This window comes from Tachypleus tridentatus, chromosome 10 (genome assembly GCF_004210375.1).
Source record: "Tachypleus tridentatus isolate NWPU-2018 chromosome 10, ASM421037v1, whole genome shotgun sequence".
Classification (NCBI taxonomy): Eukaryota; Metazoa; Arthropoda; class Merostomata; order Xiphosura; family Limulidae; genus Tachypleus; species Tachypleus tridentatus.
Genome location: NC_134834.1, coordinates 184,160,642 through 184,185,633, shown reverse-complemented (window position 1 = coordinate 184,185,633; position 24,992 = coordinate 184,160,642). Strand labels below are relative to the sequence as shown.

Genomic DNA, 24,992 nt, shown 5'->3' with positions numbered 1-24,992 from the left:
GGTAAGAAGCACATGAATGTAATATTATTGGTAACAACCACATAAATGTAGTATTATAGGTAACAACCACATGAATGTAGTATTATAGGTAACAACCACATGAATGTAATATTATAGGTAACAACCACATGAATGTAGTATTATAGGTAAGAATCACATTAATGTAGTATTATAGGTAAGAATCACATGAATGTAGTATTATAGGTAACAACCACATGAATGTAATATTATAGGTAAGAATCACATTAATGTAGTGTTATAAGTAACAACCACATGAATGTAGTATTATAGGTAACAACCACATGATTGTAATATTATAGGTAACAACCACATGAATGTAATATTATAGGTAACAACCACATGAATGTAGTATTATAGGTAAGAATCACATTAATGTAGTATTATACGTAAGAATCACATTAATGTAGTATTATAGGTAACAACCACATGAATGTAGTATTATAAGTAACAAGCACATGAATTTAGTATTATAGGTAACAAGCACATGAATGTAGTATTATAAGTAACAACCACATGAATGTAGTGTTATAAATTTAACAACCACATAAATGTAGTGTTATAAGTAACAACCACATGAATGTAATATTATAGGTAAGAATCACATGAATGTAATATTATTGGTAACAACCACATAAATGTAGTATTATAGGTAACAACCACATGAATGTAGTATTATAGGTAACAACCACATGAATGTAATATTATAGGTAACAACCACATGAATGTAGTATTATAGGTAAGAATCACATTAATGTAGTGTTATAAGTAACAACCACATAAATGTAGTGTTATAGGTAACAACCACATGAATGTAGTATTATAGGTAACAACCACATGAATGTAATATTATAGGTAACAACCACATGAATGTAGTATTATAGGTAAGAATCACATTAATGTAGTATTATAGGTAAGAATCACATTAATGTAGTATTATAGGTAACAACCACATGAATGTAGTGTTGTAAACTTAACAATTCAGATTAGTTCCTTGTAACTTTATTAGGTTCTGATGTTTACGTATGATCATAACATTCATAGGAAGGAGGTTAATGCTCATGACCTTTACCGATTCAGAAAGCTTGTATTATTGTTGCCATGGAAACGTCATATTCTATTGATTCATCTTCTACGCCGACTCTTATTTAACGCTTCTGCGATTCTATCTAGGCTTAAGTTGAACCAACGTTTGTCAATTTTTCGATATCGAAAACTTACTGATTTTGTGTACTATATCTTACATCATATTTACACAACCAACTTACTAATGTTACATGAGGTGGCGCCGACACAGATCTTACATCATATTTACACAACCAACTTACTGATGTTACATTAAGATCTGAAACAGATCTTACACCATGTTTACACAATCAGCTTAATGTTGTTTTATTAGATGGCTCTGAAACAGATCTTGCATCATATTTACAAAATCAAGTTTTACGTGATTTATGATGAACGAAATCAAATGCGAGCACTAAGTATCATTAATTTATAATATATATTTCGTCATATTTACTTCTACATATATAAAGATAGTGTTAACTTACTGTTGTTGTCCGTTCATTCTTCAATCTAAATCAATTTTTTTGCTGTTTATCATCAGTAATACTGTCTGATTTCATAAGTCATTAATATGTGACTCTATAGTAAAGCTGTGGGCGTTGGTTAGAGAGGTTCGAATCCTTATAATACCGTAAAATATTAATCTACGCTTTAAGTAGGGGCACATTATAGGAGTGACAATCAACCCCTTAACTTGAATGATAAGTGGTAAGGTGCTTCTAACTGGCTGTCTTCCCTCTGGTTAGTAACTCAAAATTAAGGTCGGTGGCAGATATTCATAATATCTTTGTCAAAAATACAAAAAAAGAGTGTATGTCTGTTTGTCCCTTATGTAACTACTCCTAGGTCGCCTGGCCAATCTCAACATAACTTTGTAGGATGATAATTTGAAATAGTGTTGTTATTGAACATGTATTATATTTCACATAAGTTAATGGCACCATTCCCTTACAAAAATTGTTGAATTTTTTATAATACAACAGATACAAAGTGTTTATGGCACACAGAGGTCTTATATATCATAGAGAGTGTGTTTTTTGTTTTGAATTTCACGCAAAGCTACACGAGGACTGTCTGCGCTAGTTGTCCATAATTTAGCAGTGTAAGACTAGAGGAAAGACAGCTAGTCATCACCACCCACCGTCAACTCTTGAACTACTATTTTATCAACGAATAGTGGGATTAACTGTATCATTATAACGCCCCTACGGCTGAAAGGCCGGGCATGTTTGGTGTTACGGGGATTCGAACCCGTGACCCTCAGATTACAAATCGAGTGCCTTAACCACCTGACTATGCCGGGCCCAGAGAATGTGCTAGCACTCTCTGCGGAGGAATGCAATAATAATAATAATAATAAATCTACCACTATTGCAATGATGCATAAACTCATCCAAAGTTTGTACTCCAACAGTTACTATCAGGCTGATATGAAGAGCCGCTTATGAGATATACCCACTTTCTACTTTGACCCTTGACATTTTAACATTAGCCCGTAAGACTCCGCTTCGGCCACTGACCATCAATTAATCAATCACATAAAACATTGTGGAAGGAAATTAAATGTTCGTTATTGAAAGCGGATAACAGGAAGCACTCCTACCGCCACTAATTTGCCTGCTACCTCTTCCTACAAAGTCACCCTGGCCGTCAAACAGTGTATACCATGTTTGAAATATTTACATATTATATTATTAAAACTTATACAAAACGTTTGGGGAGGTAATAATGAGTAATGTAATAATATGGTCAATATATATATAAATATACATATAAACTGTGTGACAGTTGGATTTGTTTTGTTATTTATCATCGCATCCACCCCAACATTTTCTATATATTTTCATAACCCCGACGAAGGATGGGTACCCCCAGTTTGTATTGATATAAAAATACAAAAAGACTGGAAGTATTTTCAAAGTGTGTTTGTCGTAAGGTGTTATACGTTAAAGAACAAAAGTATTGTACATCATTGTAGATTTCGGACATAATAGAAAAAAAAACACGAATATTTAGAAACTTTAAATTACTTTTTGTATATCAGTTAGTAATACTTCAATAACCTTCGTTTCAGTAGTATATTTTGATAAAATTACATTTTTTTTAATATTTCATTAGCTAATCGACATTATAATAATGATATAAATATGTTATTACAGTTGTCACAGATGAAAGCATCAGTACACCGAGGCCCGGTATGGCCAGGCGGTTAAGGCACTCGACTCCTAATCTGAGGGTCGCGGGTTCGAATCCCCGTTACACCAAACATACTCGCCCTTTCAGCCATGGGGGCATTATAATGTCACGGTCAATCCCACTATTCGTTGGTAAAAGAGTAGCCCAAGAGTTGGCGATGGGTGGTGATGACTAGCTGCCTTCCTCTAGTCTTACACTGCTAAATTAGGGACAGCTAGCGCAGATAATTCTCGTATAGTTTTGCGCAAATTCAAAAACAAACAGTTTCACGGATGATCCATATGAATGGAGCACTCCTTCAGACTGCTACATCTGCAAACTTTTTAAGACTAACATTTGGTTCAAAACAAACTTGGGTAAACCACATAAATAATGTTAAAACAAAAATTTGGCAAAGAACAAATTATACTAGGAGTCTAATTGGTAAGAACAGCGGAGCAACGGCAGGTAACATCATAAAAAAATATATAAAACAAACATTAGACCCGTCATTGACTATGCAGCCCCTGCATGGATAAATACAAGGAAAAATACTACAAACAAAACAAGACACTACTCACAACAACTTATAAAGTACCCAGAACTACATCATCAGAAATCATGCATAAATACGCACACAGTACAATAAATTATTTTAACAAAATGTGGAGAAAAAAAAGAAGTAGTGAGCGAACTCGACATAAGTGATGAGAATAGTCCTAAACACCTTTCAACAGTAAATACATATTTTCAAAACAAAAAAGGCCACCTATAAACTAGACTCCACATTGGTCTAGGGGTTAACTAATAAACATTGAGAGGGTTTTTTTATGTGAATGTTTTATAGTTGATACCTATCTAATGATAGCGCAAGTTATTATGGAACTATAAAGAGAAATTATTTGTTTTCACCAAGTGTATATGCTGGTAGTACATGGACATTGCCCTGAAAGGGGCCTGAGTAAGTGCGGGTTACTCTGGTCTCCGTGTACAATACATAAATACACTTGACCGTTGCTAAAACAAATACAAAGGAAGGAGAAAAAGGTTAACGAAACCTGACCCTCCCGGGTATATAAACACTAATACCTAAACACCTGTGAGAGAGAGAGAGCGAACGGATGACACGTTCAGCGTCTACAAATTTAGTTGTTAGCAAACTCCCGATCAATTAACAGTACAGTATGCCAGTAAAAAATTTGTGGCTGTTGAATATGTGTATCGTACCCTTTTTCGACGATTGGCATTATGCCAACAAGATTGTTACACACCATAGACAAAGTACACCTATTTAGGACACTATCAGTTTCCGAAAGGGTCGGCATGGCCTGATGGTTAATGCGCTAGACTCGCAACCTGAAGGTAGTAGGCTAGTATACACGTGATCAAACATGCTTGCACTTTGGGCCGTGTAGGCATTATAATGTTACAGCAAATCCAACTGTTTGCTGGTTTGGTTTGTTATGAATTTCGCGCAAAGCTACAGGAGAACTACCTACGCTTGCCAACCTTAATTTAACAGTGAAGGACTAGAGGGAAGGCAGCACCATCCACTACCTACTTTCAGACAACTCTTTCACCAACAAATAGTGGGATTGACCATCACATTAAAACGTCCCCACGGCTGAAAGAGTGATCATATTTGGGTGGACGGGAATTCAAACATGTCACCTTCAGATTACGAGCCGAGCGCCCTAACCACCTGGCCATGCCAAAACTTATTCTTTTGTAAAAGAGTATTCATTGATTTGGCGGTGGGTGATGTTGACTAACGTGTAGCCTTTGTACGAAATTTAAACTAAACCAGTTTCCAAAATTATACCACAATCCAACCCAAACCATGCACTAACTTGCAAAGCCGAATATTACGTTTCCGAAAAATTGAATACTTTGATCCGATCTAAAATTTCAATGAAGTGCTGATAAAATAAAAAAAACAAGAACAAAGATTTCAAGTTGTTGAAGTTTGTCACGCAAAAATTTTATAAGTTTTCTGCCACACCTAGTTTGTTTTTGTATTTCGCGCAAAGCTACACGAGGGCTATCTGCGCTACTGTCCCTAACTTAGCAATGTAAGACTAGAGGGAAGGCAGCTAGTCATCACCACTCACCTCCAACTCTTGGATTACTCTTTTACCATCGAATAGTGGGATTGACAGTAACATTATAACGCCTCCATGGCTGAAAGGGCGCGCATGTTTGATGCGACCGGGATTCGAACCCGAGACCCTCAGATTACGAGTCGAACACGTCACACCTAGAAATCACTGTCAGTTTTCAAGAAAAAGTTGGCCAAAGGAACTGGAACCACAGCAATCCTACTCGAACAGGCATCTGTGAAATGTGTCGATCATCTTCCAATAGCATGTTTTTAGTCTTTGGTCTAGTTCAAAATCTGTGGAATACTTTTTAACCTATGTGTTTTTAACATTGACCCGTCCGACTTTTATATAATCTTAATATAACAAAAACTGGGGAACCTGACAGTAAACGCTTAACCATGGCTATCGGATTAAACACAAATTATCGGAAGGGGCACCTGGAACATCGTTCTTATTAAGTTATATGCCCCCAGCTAGTACAGCGGTAAGTCTACGGATTTACAACGCTAAAATCAGGGGTACGATTCTACTCGGTGGGCTCAGCAGATAGCCCGATGTGGCTTTGCTATAAAAAACACACACACACACATAAGTTAAATTAATACTCAGTATCTTACTATATATAAATATTTAAGTGAGTCTCATTTAAACGTTTTGTGGGTCATGCTTAGCCTAATAGTTATAGTATTTGGATTATGAATGTGGAAGTTCGTAGATCGCGTTCCATTGTTTAAAAAAAAATACTTTCCGAACTACGTGAGTGCGCTGTAAGAGTGACATTGAAAGTCCACTCTTCAGCTAGACAATAATAGCCCAAAGTTGGCGGTGAATGCTCCTAACTGGTTTTCTTCACTAGTTACCTTTGCGTGAAAATTCTAAAGCAAATAAACACATTTTTCATTATTTCTTGGAGACCAATTTGGCTTCTGACACGAAAAGTAAACATGGCTACACAGTTTTCAGTGACTGATTGTGGGATGTACGGTGATGAATTGTGAGGGCTAAAATTCTTGGTTTGTCACTATGATGATTACAGCTGGACAAAAATAAAAAACAGTATTCAATAAGTACATTTTACAAAAGCTCACTTCAACTTGGCCCGACATGACCAGGTGGGTTAAGGCGTTCGACTCGTAATCTGAGGATCGTGGGTTCGAATCCCCGTCACACCAAACATGCTCCCCTTTTCAACCGTGGGGGTCTTATAATGTGATGGTCAATCCCACTATTCGCTGGTAAAAGAGTAGCCCAAGAGTTGGCGGTGGGTGATGATGACTAGCTGCTTTCCCTCTGGTCTTACACTGCTAAATTAGGGACGGCTAGCGCAGATAGCCCTCGTGTAGCTTTGCGCGAAATTCAAAAACAAACAAACCCTCTAGTCTTACACTGCTAAATTAGGGATGGCTAGCGGAGATAGTCCTCGAGTAGCTTTGCGTGAAATTCAAACCAAACCACTTCAACTTCTTAGGATGACACAAGACTGTTTACGAAACTCCTTTTTGTTTTTTCATGTGCGACTGACTCTATAGTATGTTCTGATTCTAACACGTACAACACAAACTTGTCTAATATGGTTGTTGTTTTACAGACGCAATGTATTTTAATACCACTCAGTACCTATAAGTTTAAAAGGGACTCAAATTATTTGAATGATCTTGCAATCTTCTATACTCTTTAGCGATGGTGAAATTATACTTTAGTCCCTGATGGTCAAGTGCTAAACTTCATTTTACAAAGAAAGCAATGTTTTAGTTAGAAGTCGAAACCTTGAACCAAGGAACTTCAGTTAAGTGCATGCTATGTAACTATATTTCCGTTAAGTAATGAAAGCAGTGTTTATGTTTTAAGTATTTCTAGTGATTAAGTTGACAATAAAGCAAAAACCAAAACCAAAACAAACAACAGCAGATAAACACGTGCCTGATGTTTGGCTCACTCTCTATCACCCCTTTCTTTTTCTCTGGGAACAAGATTAGCGATGTCGATTTATTTTATACCAAATCTTATTGATGTAATTTGTACAACTAATCGTGATAAGAGCACTGGCAGAAAGAGAAACAAAATATATAAGCGAATGTGTCAGGCTTAACACTTCTTACCGTTTGTTGAATGTTACAATCATGTCTAATAAATGATACAAAATATCAGTTCACATTGGCTGCAAATTTTGGGCTAGTCCAGGGGCGTGATCTGTGAAGGGAGGTGCAAGGACGCCCCTCCCAATCTCTATTTGCATCATTATTGCTACCTGTCCGAATGTATATTTTTGTAGAGTTTCAATGGAAAATTTTCACACAGTTAAAGGCATTTGAAGTTTGGTTAATCTCACTGTTATAATAATATAAAACAATTATTCAGTTTTGAAGATTATTTAAGCCTCTTGTGTAATTATTAAAGTACGTTATTTTAGTTAAGGCCAACAACAACTTTTCTGTAACATTATAATGTTACGGCAAATCTCACTATTTGTTGGCTTGGTTTGTTATGAATTTCGCGCAAAGCTACAGGAGAACTACCTACGCTTGCCAACCTTAATTTAACAGTGAAGGACTAGAGGGAAGGCAGCACCATCCACTACCTACTTTTGGACAACTCTTTTACCAACGAATAGTGGTATTGACCGTCACTTTATAACGTTCCCACGGCTGAAATGGCGAGCATGTTTGGTATGACGGGGATTCGAACCCGCGACCCTCAGATTAGGAGTCGAGTGCTTTAACCACCTGCTCATCCCGGGCCCACAGACCAGCATAACTCTTCATATCTGGACAGAGCAGGGCATTTATTCGCATTCTCTTCTAAAGGCTTAATGATCTACAGGGTGAAACAGCCAATTAAAAACGAAAAGACGTATGAAACTGGGCCAGTATTGTCGAACAACAAAATCAAACTTTTACAAGCAACTTTAAGAAAATATTCAATATTTTTTTTGTACACAAATTCTTTCATAAAACGTGTTAGAACAAGGAAATTATAGATTAACGGATAAACAGGAGATTTAATAAAATAAATGTGAGATTATAAACTGTCCTATACACTGAGTAAATTAACAAGTATGATTTTCAACCACCATGTCAACTCACAACTGGTAATGACGTTTATAAACTGACAATTGGATTTATATTTTAATGGGTACCAGAGATAGGGGGGCAACAAATTACACAATAAATTATACATACATTTTAGCTTACCTTTTGCTGTTGTTGTTATTTTGAATTAGGCACAAAGCTACACACTGGACTATCAGTGCTCTTCCCACCACGGGTATGGAAACCTGGTTTTTAGCGTTGTAAGTCCGCAGACATATCGCTGAGTCTCTAGGGAGCATTATCTTTTGCTCGCATTTAAAATTTAAGTTTGGCGCATCATAGACACCAGTTATGGGTAGCGACATAGTGGTTGATTGTTATTTATAAATCAGTCGTTATAACTCATGATTGCTTCTCAACACAGATTTCGACATCTATCTTACAAGAAATATATCGCATTATGTCTCATTAGCAAAAGCTTAATGACCCGGCGTGGCCAGGTGGTTAAAGCACTCGACTCGTAATCTGAGGATCGCGGGTTCGAATTCCGGTCACACTAAACATACTCACCCTTTCAGTCGTGGGAGCGTTATAAAGTGGGGGTCAATACCATTATTTGTTGGTAAAAGAGTAGCCCACGATTTAGCGGTGGGTGGTGATGGCTAGCTGCCTTCCCTCTTGTCTTAGACTACTAAATAAAGGGCGGCGCAGATAGCCCTCGTATAGCTTTATGTGAAATTCAAAAACAAACAAACGAAAGCTGAAAGTTTCATAAGTAAAATAAACGTAATTCACAAAGGAATTACATTCGATAACACTCTTCCTGGTTATGCATTTATATGGGGCCCGGCATGGCCAAGCGTGTTAAGGCGTGCAACTCGTAATCTGAGGGTCGCGGGTTCGCATCCCCGTCGCGCCAAACATACTCGCCCTTTCAGCGTGGGGGCGTTATAATGTCACGATCAATTCTACTATTCGTTGGTAAAAGAGAAGCCCAAGAGTTGGCGGTGGGTGGTGATGACTAGCTGCCTTCCCTCTAGTCTTACACTGCCAAATCAGGGACGGCTAGCACAGATAGCCCTCGAGCAGCTTTGTGCGAAATTCAAAAACAAACAAACATTTATATGAAATTTTAGAGAAAAACATCATGCGATATTATATTATCAGATTACTGTCTTAAACACGTGTTTTTTTGTCCTTTTACAAACAGCCTCGAACATTGTTTTAATGCAGTTATCGAACTGCATGTATTAATTCTTTCTTTTTTTTTTGTAATAACGAAGACTCTGATTCTAATACAAAAAAAAAGGAATTCAATTTTGGGTGGATTACAGTTAATATCTTGTACAATATTTAGCTTATTGTATGACCATGTTACTTATGTTTTAACTGAGTAAACGTGGCCATTTCCACTATCGCGTCTGAACAGACGGCTTTGCTTTATATTAATTGTATTGTGTGTAACGAATAAAGACTGGATTTAGCTTTCTACACAATATATTATTAGTTACTTGGAATAAACAACTTTTATTCTATAGTGTGTAAGAAATTGAGAGTACGTGTGAAAGTTCACATTACATTATACTTCCAAGAATATTAATAGATCATTTGTATACATGTGTGATACCTAGACGTCACTTTTTTTGCGCTAGTAAAGTAAAATTAATAGGAACGTAAACAAAACACTCCTCAGACAATGGATAACGTGTTATTTCTACTTAAGAAAAATTACGTTGTTAGTTTAAGAGTAAATCTATTTATTTGCTGTAGTTTCGTGTTTGCCTACGAATTCCACAGAGATGGATAAAGTAAGTGGAGAACGCATGATGTTGATACAACAGAGATGAATAATTGATGTCGCTGATCGATAAAATGTTGTTTTCCGTTACAGATTATTGTACGAAGGAACTCTGTTTCGAGGCTAGACATTTGCTCTGGCGGCGAACAAGGTCTGACGAGGTAACTGTGGCGCCTCACCAATGATATATCTCACGAAAAGGTTAAAAGCAAAGCAATCGTGGTTTGGTTCTGATGTTAACTATGTGTGGAGTCATGCTGATTTTCACGTTATCTCTCATATTAACCGGTAAGTTCTTAATTTAACAGAATCTGTCTCTGGATATCTGTATTAAGGAGATTCATATACTTATTTATTTATTGTGGTTTTATATCACTTGCATGGCTGAACTCTAATATTAACTACCCAAGTACTGGTAAACTGAAGACAAATATTATCACCTACGATATGACATTTACGTAAAATTAGGGCTAAAACAAGGCGATATAAAACGGTAGAGCAATATCAAGCTATAAAAAAAAAGCTTAATTTTGTATATTCTAGCTGCCCTATGTTTATATGGATAATTATTGTGTATGGTTACTGTTTTCTTCTTTGTATTTCTTCCATTTTTATAGTTACTTATCCACTATGACAGTAACTTTTTGAATCAATTAAAAACAAGCAAACGAACTTATAAGATCGTAAAGTTGCGTTAACTTTAGTTATCTGTATCAAAAATTTGAAGCCCGTAAGGAATACTTGTAAAAGCAGAGAAACAAGCAGCTATTTAGTTAAACTTAATACAACTTGCAAATTAAGTTTAACTTAATATTAACTTGTATATTAAGATAATATTGAATATTAACTTAGTTAAACTTAACACACAACTTGTGTGTTAAGTGTATTATGATTCTATCAGCAATCTTTTATTTTACTGCTGAGGGGAGGTAAGCTAATCTATCTACTTAGTTTAAAATTATATATTTATTATTAATCATTGACTCTTTTTCTACATGAAAGTGCCAAATAAGTTATATTTTTAATTGACTCATTTTGACATAGTACATAGACATATATACTGTACGAATAGACTTTGATATTAACAGTTAGACATATAGGTATTTTTCTACTCACTCTCTTTATGTGGTTGATAATTTTTAAACGTAACCCAATCACATATATTTAAAAAATATATTTTTTCCAATGTAAATTTTTCTTGCTGATTTAGATTTTCATTAGTAATGAAATCATTAGTAACTTTTGAAGTATAGATGTCTAAATTAAGTAAAATAACTAATATTCTCAAATTTTCGAGTTTTATATGTTCGTGTATAATCATGAATAATATAAATAAAATTAAAATGTTTTCAATGGTTTAAAACTTCTGTATATTCGTGATCCTTTTACGTAATTTGTGAGTAAATTACTGTTAGTTATCTACAGTTCGTTCATGTGTGTCTCTCTCTCTGTATATATATTTTAATGTCGCATGCCAATAAACAATAAATATTTTGTTTTAAAATTAAGCGTTTGTTTATCTTATGTAAACCCATAATATTTGTGAGAACAGAACAAGAAGAAAAGGGCTTATTGTTTCTATCCATATAACTCTTTTTTTTTTTTGTGTGGGGGTCTGTGTGTTGCTCCCCAGTAGCACAGTGGTATATCTGCTATAGTGTTAGAAACTGAGTTGGGATACCCGTAAACAGAGTACAGATAGTCCACTGTGTAGCTCTGTGCTTAATTTTAAACAAGCATACTTTATTTTGTTTAAATTGTTTTTACTTTTCAAGTATTTTTTTCTTCGTTCGTAAACTTCTTTTATTTCTGTTTCACAATTTCTAAAGTTGAATGATTTAAATTATATTTTTCTTCTACTTGGTTAAACACCAAAACATTCTTTATAAGCGTTTAGTAAATTTAGTCAGCAATATTTGTTTATAGTTCACGTTTTTCTTATTTTATAAACTTAACTTGAAGATATTTTAAATATAATGAAAGCAAAAATTCTAAGACATGCTTAAATAATATTTCAACATTTTAATAACTACAGAATTAACCTTACTTTTAATTTTAAGTGAAAGATTAGAAAAAATATAGTACATCAACTTACAGTTTCTTTCAGAAAGTTCCTGTACCACTTATCCAAAATCGTTATCTTAGTTAAACAGGATTTGCTAACATTTCATTAATATAAATGAACTAATTACATATAAGTTAACTACATTAACTCACTATTTTGTTAATTGTGTAACAACATCGTTTAGAAATTAAAGCAATTAATGGATTCCACTATTTATTTTCCATTAAAAATCACGACATTTAAAGGTTTTCTTCCCGTGTTTCCATTTTTGCTTCTACTAGTTAATAATACACAATATATTTATTTATATTACCTTGTATAAAAGTATAGTCCTCTCGCACAAATAAACAAGCAGATACGATCGTATCAGCGACATCTGTTTCGTTTTAAATCTGTTTAAAACAAAATTATTTTCTACAACTGATAAAAAGCTTGAATTAGACATTGAAGAGGCAATATATACGTAAGTTGCATTATTGTAAAGGATGTTGTTATTGGAATCATAGTGGTAAATTGAACCACAAATAGTTTATATGATTTAGTTGACACGGTATTCTGAAATTATGTGGCATGTAGATGTAATTTTGATATTTGTGCGGATTCTTAAGTATATACATGAAGTTATTTTAATATTATAGATTATTTTGACATGCTGTTAAACCATAGTCTCTATTAATACCGTTTACTTTACTTTTGAATGAATTTGTGTCACCGTTGAAATCACAAATAACTGAACGTATTTGAAACACAATACTGGAAAACTGTGGGTTTAGCTAAAATAACGACAATAATCTTGCTAGGACTAAACAGTGCAAGACTCATCGAATTGTGAGAAATTTGAACATTTCTTATTTGTAAGAGTAGAACCACTAGATGGAGCTAAGTGTTAGGCTGTTACGTATGTCTCTTCATTAGTTATAGAATGATTATCTCTTTTCCTTCTTGCGATCGATTGTCTTTAGGGATTATTCGACTGTTTTAAAGACTGGGCTATATATATATATAGCCCATACACACACACACATATGAGTGTGAAAGTATGACAGGAAAGTACAAGAACAAACAAAAGGCGGTTGTGAAACTTAAAAGGCTACAACGATTCTGATAGGAATAGTAAGTAAGTTGCTGTTTAGTAACCGAAATTAACTTAGGTGTGCAAGTAGTGTTATGGCATTGTGCCGAATTATACTGTGGACCAAATGTCTGATGATAATATTACAGGTTTGTTTTCACCAAAGGTACAATTGGAAATATAATCTATGACTTGGAGACCTCATATATATTTTTTAGTTAAAGGAACTTAAAATACACCATCTTTATTATATTATATTATTCGAGGCGTTATCGTATTTCTTTAGACTGCTGACAGGTTTGAATAGGCAAACCTACAGTCTACAGCGCAGAGTGTGGGGAATCGAATATATCAAAACTTTTCGTCACATATGATATTTTTAATTTTTGTTTTGCTGAAAAGAAAAGAAGTGTACAGTATCAAAATCCAAACATCTTGAAATCTTGATGACCGTAGTGACAATCCAGGTAACAAGACCCATTTATCAGTGTTTCTTAACTGGAGTCTCTTTATTTGTTTAAATAAATATTCCCTTCCCTGATCCGCTCATTAACTATATGAAGTTTCCAACACTAATATTTATCCACAGTCTAGCCCCATATTACAACTAACATGCGCACATTGTCTTCTCGCTACGAACTAGGCGAAGTAGGATTGTTTAATCTTCGAGCGCCCGTAGTGATTAATTGGTTCTATGGAACCAATTAATTTCACATCAAAACAACTGTCAGAAATAAAGGAAAGGAAGTATAGTCTGGGATCAGCCACGCTTCGTCACAACTGCCCTTCTGAACCTTGTGGGAGCGCGTGTGTTTCTTATAACAAAGCCACCTTGGGCTATCTGTTGAGTCCACCGAAGGGAATCAAACCCTGAGTTTAGCATTGTAAATCCGAAGCTTTATCACTGTACTAGTGGGAGACCTTTCCGAACCGTTGGATTTCACAAAAACAAGCAAACAGTTTGTTTGTTTGTTTTGGAATTTCGCACAAAGCTACTCGAGGGCTATCTGTGCTAGCCGTCCCTAATTTAGCAGTGTAAGACTAGAGGGAAGGCAGCTAGTCATCACCACTCACCGCCAACTCTTGGGCTACTCTTTTACCAGCGAATAGTGGGATTGACCGTAACATTATAACGCCCCCACGGCTGAAAGGGCGAGCATGTTTGGCGCTACGGGGATGCGAACCCGCGACCCTCAGATTACGAGTCGCACGTCTTAACACGCTTGGCCATGCCGGGCCCAAGCAAACAGGGTACAGAGTGTGCTTGAAAGTAAGCCTAACATTAGGTAGATAAATTTGTTTGTTTGTTTGTTTGGGAATTTCGCACAAAGCTACTCGAGGGCTATCTGTGCTAGCCGTCCCTAATTTAGCAGTGTAAGACTAGAGGGAAGGCAGCTAGTCATCACCACCCACCGCCAACTCTTGGGCTACTCTTTTACCAACGACTAGTGGGATTGACCGTCACATTATACACCCCCACGGCTGGGAGGGCGAGCATGTTTAGCGCGACGCGGGCGCGAACCCGCGACCCTCGGATTACGAGTCGCACGCCTTACGCGCTAGGCCATGCCGGGCCGGGTAGATAAATAAAGAAATAAGGAAAAATACTGTATCTTGTGTTTATCGAAAAAAAAAAAATGGGAAAAACATTTAACATAGCAAAGTGAAACAATTCAAAGTTATGTAACGTTCAACTTAAAACTGGTTTCAAACACGTTGTCTTAAACGTGAAAACTAAAGTGAAACTTTTTAAAACCCTTTAGAAATGCTAACTCACTTCTAATTTGTTTTCACTGTTACAATAAAGTAAAACAATAACAACTGGTCAGGGCAGATGCTTTTCTTATTCTTCTTAATAGTGACTAATGGGTTAACAGTAAACATATGATGTTGCCTTTACACCGGATGTTAAGCATTTAGAAAATTATTCCTATAGAAAGTAAGAGACTTGAAAAGTGTTGTTGATTCATTAAGCGGGCCTAAATGTGACTTAAGAAAAGTAGTTCGTAGAAAGAGGCCTCAGGAAACGTTGCTGATTCGTTAGCCAGGCCACAGTGTTGCGTCTCTATATTTTTTTAAGTTAAATTCTACTGTATTATTTCTTTATGGTGTTACACAAGTATGCTTTTAAAAATAAATGTCTCAGGACCTATTTGTGTTTTTCCTCTCCCTTAGCAACAGCTTAGAGCTTTCTTTTCGGTTAAAGTGGTTATCAATACAAGGAAAACACATTTACAGGTAGAGGCTTCTTTCGAATTTCACGTGGAAAGATCTGGGAATTTGTTGCGCCACCTTCCGTTCTTTCTACGAATCAAAGTAATACTCTCTTTGGGAATTATGTAATTTTTTTATTGCTTTAAAACTCAACAAAAATAGAAATTGAAAGAAGATTGTTTGTTCATTGCAGTATTGTGATTTGAACAATAATACCCATAGTTCCACCAATTCCAGTTAGTTATAATAACTGAATCGGTCGCTTAATATTATATGTACACACACACATATATTCACGATGCTATAAAAATATTTAGGTTCAAAAACTCAATTTCAGACAAAAAACAAAACAAAAATCTTGTAACCCGACTGTTTTCGAAAGGTTATCTTCATCTGAAGCAAACTGATGAAGAAAGGTCTACCTCTCGAAAACGCTTTGTGTATAGGATTTCCGTTTTATTTTTACATGTATATTATTCGAAATATATTACAAGTTTTAAATGAAAATAACGTGAAATTCTAAACTCCCAAAATTACATTCGAAATATTTCATAACTGTTTGTCGTAAACAGTAGAGCAATTTTTTACGTTTTCGAACAAGACGAAGAAACAAAATTGCAAATGAAAAAGAACAAATGAAACAGTCGCTGATTCTTACATCATTGAAGTGAAATACATTTTTCCAATAGAATTAGTACATTTTAATTTGGTTAAAAGTAACAGTGACGCTAGTGGATTTTTTTCTTATTGTAATAAAAGCATAATACGATACGAAGTGTTGCTGTACTGCAGATAGAGGGCGATTTATTTTTTTCTCTTTCCAAGCAAACAGACAATTCGATCGAAAAACTGATACATTCGTATTTTTATTGGTTTAATTTATGGTTCTTTAGAGACAAGGAAATCGATCAATCGCATGAACTGTTGTTTTTCCAAGGTCAAAACTATTTGCTCTTTGCTTCGATGGGGGAAAATGGATTGATTACATAATTAATTTTTTTTCCACCAGTCGACAGATAGCTAAAAAATGTTATTTTTTATCTGAAATACTGAATTATGCATAGTTAAACTTTCTTTTCCTTTTTCCTCTTTCTAAATTTTAATGGAGAAAATTTTTATCTAAAATGAAATTTCTTTACTTCATTAACTTACAAATATTTCAGTTTTGACGAAATGTGCAATCATGTGTGTGTATATATATATGTATATACACACCACATGTTATAAAATTTAAGAATTATTCAGCAAACATATTTTTCTATGGTTTGTACAGTTGCCTGGATTTTCTCGAAACATATTAGAATTCGTTTTCATGGTTAACAAAAGAGTGTGTATTATAGCAGAGCCACATTGGGCAATTTGCTGAGTCGAAAAAAAAAAAAAGAGACAAACACGTATACGATACAACAAAACGCATAACTAGATATTTACTGAGCTCGTTCCTCACAGTTCTTGCGTATGAAATTTAAATAAATCAATGGGAACGTTGGGGATAGATCTTACTTGAAGTTGTAACTTGCATTTTACAGTAAATATTTGTTAGGGAATGTACGGGTTATTTTTTATATCGTTTGTTATAACTACAAGAGTAATTCGATATTAAATTAACGTATTGATGAAGTATACAGATATTATATGTAGTGTTCTACAAGTCGTTTATAGTGGATGCTAATTAAGGAAAATCAGTAAAGTACCACTTGGAAAATGTCCAACTTTTCCCAGTTTTCGCTTGTTATATTTACCTTGAAAATTACTTAGTCAGATCGATTCGATATCGGCGTGGCATGGTTCTGTGGTTAAGGCATTCAACTCGTAAGCCGAGAGCCGCTGGTTCGAATCCCCGTCACACCAAACATGCTCGCCCTTTCAGCCTTAGGGGCGTTAAAATGTTATGGTCAATCCCACTATTCGTTGGTAAAAGAGTAGCCCAAGAGCTGGCGGTGGGTGGTGATAACTAGCGGCCTTTCCTCTAGTCATACACTGCTAAATTAGGGACGGATAGCGTAGATAGCCCTCGTATAGCTTTGCGCAAATTTTAAAAACAAACATCGTTTCAATATACATATGCGCATTTAGGGCCTGAAGACCATAAATAAAAAGTATATGCGTGAAGAGTGTGTGTTTTCTTTTTAGCAAAGCCACATCGGGGTATCTGTTGAGCCCATCGAGGGGAATCGAACCCCTGATTTTAGCGTTGTAAACCCGTAGACTTACCGCTGTACTAGCGAGGGGGCTTTGCGTAAAGAATTCCGAACTTGAAGTTTAAACACTCTTATATCTTTTTTATACAGTATTAATTTCTGTTTGTTTGGTTTTTGAAGTGATTCAAGTACGAATATATCTATCACATGAACCTTCATATTTGTTCCACTGGTCATTTCAACTAAGAGGAGAGAGAGCTGAGAGGAACCCAACTTGTTTTAGTTTAAACGATGTATTAAATTAGCTATATTGTTTAATAGGCTACTTCGTTTGTTTTTTTTCGTTCACATCTTTATTAAAAATTATGTCCACTGAAGATTCACGACTATCGCTATCCTAATTCAGAGTTGAAAATTTTAACCTGAACAGAAACTATTAGGACCCAGGTATAAATTCTCTAATTTTGACCTACTGTCCAGAGAGAGAGGACAACCAGGTAAGAAAACCAACCGCCGCCACGTATGACTTAGCACACTCTTTGAACCGAAACAATGGATTGATTGTCACTTGTATAACGCATCCACACCGTTTCTGTGGCATAAGAGCGCGAACTTCGGATCTTTCTAACTCCAGCCCGGCACGTAAACTATTAGTCCACGCCCAATCAAGCATCTTGATTATTTCATAATTTGTAAACACACACAATAACAGCAGTTTTTAATCCCTGTACTCTTACATGAGGATAAAACAAAGTTATGTTTGTTTGTTGTGTGGGATGGGTTGGAATGTGTCATATTATTCGAGTTACAACAAATAGACTTTCTTTCACAACTGTTTTGCGTTAGGAAATTTTTTCCCCAGCCAGAATCTTGTATTTGAAATGCCATTGAAGTATATTTGGGTTGAGAAATGCCAGCAGCATTAATGTCAGTTTATTATTAGTTATTTTAATACTCTTTCTTATACAAATTAAGTTGCCCTCTGCTATTACAGCGGTACGTCTACGGGTTTACAACGCTAAAATCAGGGGTTCGATTCCCCTCGGTGGGCTCAGCAGATAGCCCGATGTGGCTTTGCTGTAAGAAAAACACATAAATTAAGTTCTAAAATTTACCTTATTTTACTTGGGAGAAACTTATATTGAACATAACCAATGCGTGTTGCTTGGGTAGGCTACCAGTGGTTGAGCGGTATGTCTGCGGAGTTATGACGCTAGAAACCGGCTTTCGATACCCACGGTGGGCAGATTTGTGCTTCATTGCAAGAAATCTTGGTTGTGTACTCATGAACCTCTAAGAATTATATTGTAGATCAAATAATTATTTAATACTGTAAAGCATATAAAAATATTATGATGATATAAGATTACACGTGCGGTGTCCATAAGAGTTTGGGAAGAATTGTTTGTTGTAAAACTATGCCTAAAGCAATGAAAGTTTTAGAAACAATGTTTAATATATCTTAAATAAGTAAATGAAATATGTACAAGGAAGCATCTATTCCAACTTGAGTCACTTATCAGACAAAGAAACAAAAAGACTCGTTAAAATATTGTCAGTGTTTTATGGATCCCCAAATTATATTAACTACGAAATGTTGCTTTAGAAACATACTAGTGGTCATATTCAGTATATATATCAGCGTAATTGTACAGATCATTTCAGAACATACTGGAATTTGTTTCATTCTTGGTTCATAAAGCTGAACATCATTATATCAGATATAATAACTTTGAATGCTGTATCGAACATTTACGTAATTATCGACGCTGATATTTCAGTCGTTGGACTGTGATTCAGTACAGAGAAGGACTCTAAGTAACATGTTTGTTTATCTACGTCACCCACTGTCTTGTGTATGTTCTTTCGAAACAATTAGAAACAGTTCTCTATTTTCTGTTTTGTTTTTCGAAGATTGAAACGTACTTGAAATTATTACATTCTAATAGTTCTAATGAAACTGAAATAGTTAGTACTAATCCACAGTTGCTTCAGTGGCCTTCAGTTCTTGTATCTATTCTCAACAGTTACCATCTTAAAAACATATACAATTTTTCAATGTGCCATTTAACAGTTATTTACAATTACAATTATTTCCTTCTGTCTTTTTATTTTCCACACAGTCCTCACTACGGCCCAGGCAGCTGTCCGTCCAGGATTACGACACTCCCACTTTTACAGCGTCCGTTCTCAGTCCCTGAAAAACGAAAAGTCGAAGGATGAAACGGTAAGAAGAGATTATTTGTGGAGAATTAATGCTGTCATAATACAAGTTCGATCTTAATACATATGTGGATTAACCTGTTGACTGCCAAGTATTTCATCTGCTACAATACAACTATAATGCTTTTTCATCATGTAGCTTTTTTCGTGACGCCATTTTGGATCGAAAGTGGAACAATTTGTAAGTAGGTCAAATGCATGTATGGTGCTGACATTTAGCGTTGTAGTTAGGTATTATTGAGAACGAATTAACTCGTCCGTGGCACTATGTTACAGATCGGCTAAGACGAGTAATCTCGTCTACGGCACTGAACAAGTTAATTAATTTAAAAATTAACAGCAACTACTGATGCATTGTCATTTCAGGTACTTTCTCTCTCTTTTTAACATAAGGAAGACTTCATGAAAGACATGTTCTCTAGTTTTCTCACTGGATGCTATTCAAATGGTTTTAACTTTCTGTTTTTAAGAATTACGTAACAGTAAAGACTTGTGCAAATAATGTGTTCTCCAGTAACGTCAGGCTTCTATTCAGGTTTAAAATACCTGAAAGTTGACGGCTCAGCATGGCAAGCTGGTTAAGGTACTCGACTCGTAATCCGAGGGTTGCAGATTCGAATCCTCGTAACATCAAATATATTCGATCTTTCAGCCGTGGGGGCGTTATAATGTTACGGTCAATCCCACTATTCGTTGGTAAAAGAGCAGCCCAAGAGTTGGCGGTGGGTGGTGATGACTAGCTGCCTTCCCTCTAGTCTTACACTGCTAAATTAGGGACGGCTAGCGCAGATAGCCCTCGTGTAGTTTTACGCGAAATTAGAAAAACAAACCAACTTATTTAATTCCGCAGTACAGTATGTTTTGAATAAATGATAAATTTTTAACTACAACAACCTAGTATATAGAAAGGAGGCACAAAGAATAGAATACTTATACAAAGCGCATTCTTCCTAGCACGAAAAAGTAGTATGATAAAAAAAAGGTTTAGTTTGTTTTGAATTTCGCGCAAAGCTACTCAAGGGTTATCTGCGCTAGCCGTCCCTAATTTAGCAGTGTAAGACTAGACGGAAGGCAGCTAGTCATCACCACCCACCGCTAACTCTTGGGCTACTCTTTTACCAACGTATAGTGGGATAGATAGTCACTTTATAACGCCCCTACGGTTGAAAGGGCGAGCATGTTTGGTGCGACGGGGATTCGAACCCGCGACCCTCAGTTTACGAGTTTGCTGCCTCGTAATCCTGACCATGCAATATGTAATGTATTTAATAACACTAACTGGCAATTCTATCATAATATTTTAATTTTGATTTAGCTAATTGTAAGAAATAACTAAGTAATCACAAGTTTGGCAGATAGTTGTGTTCCAGAATTTTACCACTACATAAGTTATTGGACTTGATCAGTTTATTGTGAACCGCGAAAATGGTTTAAAAATGAATCGTTAACACAACCGTAACATATTTAAACGCGTAAAACGTTCCCGTTTCTCATTATAGCGTGAATGAACAGCTACAATACTGTTTTATTTTGTATCGATCTAGTATATGCCATACTATGTTCCTCCCTTTCCGATGGCTCAGCGGTATGTCCGAGGAATTCTAATGCTAACAAAGTCGGGTTTCGACACTCGTGGTCAGCAGAGCATATAAAGTTATAAAAAGGATTTTGTAAACATAAGATTATGTAGGAATTGCAGTGCCAAATAATATAAACAAGAGTGTAGGGATGACATAACTATACATAGAGCCCCCGATTGGTACAGTGGTGCGTCTGCTGACTTACAACCCTAGAAACCGCGTGGGCAAAACATAAATAGCCTATTGTGTAACTTTGTGCTTAACTTCAAACAAACAAACTATACGTAGGTTCTTCCTACATGACTTCGAGTATTAAAAGGTAATATTACACTGTAAAATGCACACATGACTTTAGACTTATTTCAGTTGGAAATTATATATTCTTAGCTGTTAGTATGCAGTTTGTTTATCATAATATCACAGACGTGTTAGGGTAGACATTAGTGTAGTGTAACTAAGAGGCTGGAGCCTGGGACGTACGTTTAAGAACAAACAAATTGAGTCAAAATAAGTTTTGGTTAGTATAGGTTATTACAGATACCCGCTACGAGGTCGGTCATTTTGCACTTGTGCATTTTACAGAGTAACATTAAACTTTAATATTAAAGGTGATGAAGGGATGATCTAATTATCTATTCATAGCTCTATCATGTCTGTTTTTTGTTTGCATTATTTTAGGCACTGCCATCTCTACATGAATTTACATTTACAAAATGTTTTATTACTTCTTTTTGTGACATTTTCTCATTACTGAAAGATAGTATATTCTGTGAATATGTGTAATAATATTTGTGTAGACTGATTTTTTATTACTCCACTTCATACATAATATATGAGTTGAGTCATAATATAGAGTGTTTTATATCTCATACCCATCTATTGTTCATCCATTATTGGCTGATAATTTCTGTTTTACCTTGTAGATAAGCCTTTTAAAAGAACAAGGAATGTCTGTCAGAAAGCCAACTTCAAGGGGTAATGATAACATCGTTTACACAAGAATTATGATTTTTCCCAATTACTATTGCTTACTACGACTAAGCAGTGCCATCATACACTGACCAAAAATACAATAAATAGATTTAGGTTTAAACTGACGATAGTGATAAAGTATTTGTAGAAGTTTCTTGACTTGTTTGGTTTGTTTTGAATTTCGCGCAAAGCTACACGAGCGCTATCTGCGCTAGCCGTCCCTAATTTAGCAGTGTAAGACTAGAGGAAAAGCAGCTAGTCATCACCACCCACCGTTAACTCTTGGGCTACTTTTTACCAACGAATAGTGGAATTGACCGTCACATTATAACGCACCCAAGGCTGGGATGGCGAGCATGTTTGGTGCGACCGGGATTCGAACTCGCGACCCTTGGATTACGAGTCAAGTGCCTTATCTACCTGGCCATGCCGGGCCTTTTTGACTGAAATAAGTAGAAATATGAACTATTTGGTGGGTTTGTCGCTTTCTGGTTTCTTGCCTTGTTTTAGTTTGTTAATTAGAGAGACAAACGAACGGTAGCGGCAATCGTTCTTTAAAATAAAACTCTCTTTCATTGTTTTTTCAGCTTACATATTTGTATTATACCTATTGAGTATCTCGACCATTCCTACATATATAGAGTATATCGAGTTTTGATACTCCATTGTGTAGCTTTGTGCTCAACAAAAAAACAGCAAACAAACTTTAATGTGAAGCCAAGTCCGCATAAATTCTCAATAGTTTCAATTACGTTGAGGAAATCAAATATGCTTTAGGAAGTTATGAGTATCTGTTCATATCCATACTATCCTAGTCAGTTCGATACTATACTTAAGATTCAAAATACAGTACATCTGTATAACGCTAAAATTAGGGGTTCAATTCCCCTCGGTGGACTAAGCAGGTGGCCCAGTGTGGCTTTGGTATAAGAAAAACACCCCAAAACACAACACAGAGTACATCTGTAATAAAGAACAAAGCAGTTATTAAAAAGAAACTTGCACATAATTTTTACATAATATAAATTTCAATGAAGTAATGAGGAGATAATATACAGTTTATTTTTAAGCTTGCATGAACATTTATTTTAATAATATATGCTGTCATTGATCTCTTGTCATTACACCCATGGCGTTACTTGCATGTTAAATAAGCGTAAGTCCAAAATAATGCAAGATTCACTCACCAAATTTGGACCACAAGTACATTTATACATTATAAAACGTATAACAAAATCTATTTAAAATAAGTCCCATCAAAACTATATGAAGACATGTGGATATTGACTTGTTCATATTACACTGTGGGCCCGGCATGGCCTAGCGCGTATGGCGTGCGACTCGTAATCCGAGGGTCGCGGGTTCGCGCCCGCGTCGCGCTAAACATGCTCGCCCTCCCAGCCGTGGGGGTGTATAATGTGACGGTCAATCCCACTATTCGTTGGTAAAAGAGTAGCCCAAGAGTTGGCGGTGGGTGGTGATGACTAGCTGCCTTCCCTCTAGTCTTACAGTGCTAAATTAGGGACGGCTAGCACAGATAGCCCTCGAGTAGCTTTGTGCGAAATTCCCAAACAAACAAATTACACTGTGTAACAAAATTTTTACTTTTTCTTGTTCCTGGACAGAAAGTGTTATTTCTCAATTGCTTATGCCTAGAGTAAATAGAAAAGACCTATTTTTCTCTTCAAACTTTGCTTTTGTGATCTGGGTAATGAAATTTTCAAATTTACCCATTTTCCAGAACATTCCAGGTAGATTCAGTGCTGAGTAGCTGATAGAGAATTTTCAAGAAATTTCTAGAATGTTATAGAACTTACGAGAATTTTCAAGAACTTTCCATAGTAATATATATATATATATATACAGGGGCTCACCACTCACTACTTCAGTTTAGTCCTAGCTGCCTAAGTGAACATATTGACCTATCCAAGGAGGCTTTACCAAGTTTCCATGTTATCTTTGTCTTTGGAACAGCAGAGACATCGCTGTGCACTACAACAAGAAGCACTGGCCACAACGGACCGAGCTCTCTATAAGGAGACACAATGTCAAGTGTGAGCCACTAGTGGGCTTTCATAAGGTGTTGTTCCTACCATTGCACATAAAATTGGGTCTTATGAAACAATTTGTCACAGCTCTTGATAAGGAGTCTGCAGCCTTCAAGTACCTTCAAGACTTCTTCCCTAAGCTGTCTGAGGCAAAGGCCAAAGCTAGTGTCTTCGTTGGACCACAAATAAAGAAGATCTCGGAGTGCACGAAATTCCCCCAAGAAGTTCAGTAGGAAGGAAAAAAGCTTGGGGCAACTTTGTCGCAGTGGTTTGGGGCTTCTAGGGCAATTACAAGGCCGAAAATTATGTGGAACAGGTTGAGGCTCTGGTGAAGAACTACGACAGAATGGACTGCAGTATGTCCCTGAAAGTCCATATCCTTGACGCTCATCTTGATAAATTCAAGGAGAACATGAGAACATACTTAGAGGAACAGGGCGAGCGCTTCCACGAAGATATACTGGACTTTGAACTCTGCTACCAAGGA

At 35.9% G+C, this 24,992-nt stretch overlaps 1 protein-coding gene across 1 annotated transcript in view; it reads left to right on the top strand.

Annotated features, from left to right (window-relative positions):
• Positions 1-10,193: 10,193 nt before the first annotated feature.
• The window catches only part of LOC143231094 (lysosome-associated membrane glycoprotein 5-like), a 29,926-nt gene continuing 15,127 nt past the window's right edge, over positions 10,194-24,992 (top strand). The window contains exons 1-2 of the mRNA XM_076465654.1: positions 10,194-10,478; positions 19,806-19,909. Of these exons, the coding sequence (XP_076321769.1) occupies positions 10,424-10,478; positions 19,806-19,909 (159 nt within the window). The 5' untranslated portion in view covers positions 10,194-10,423. The remainder of the gene's footprint in view (positions 10,479-19,805; positions 19,910-24,992) is intronic.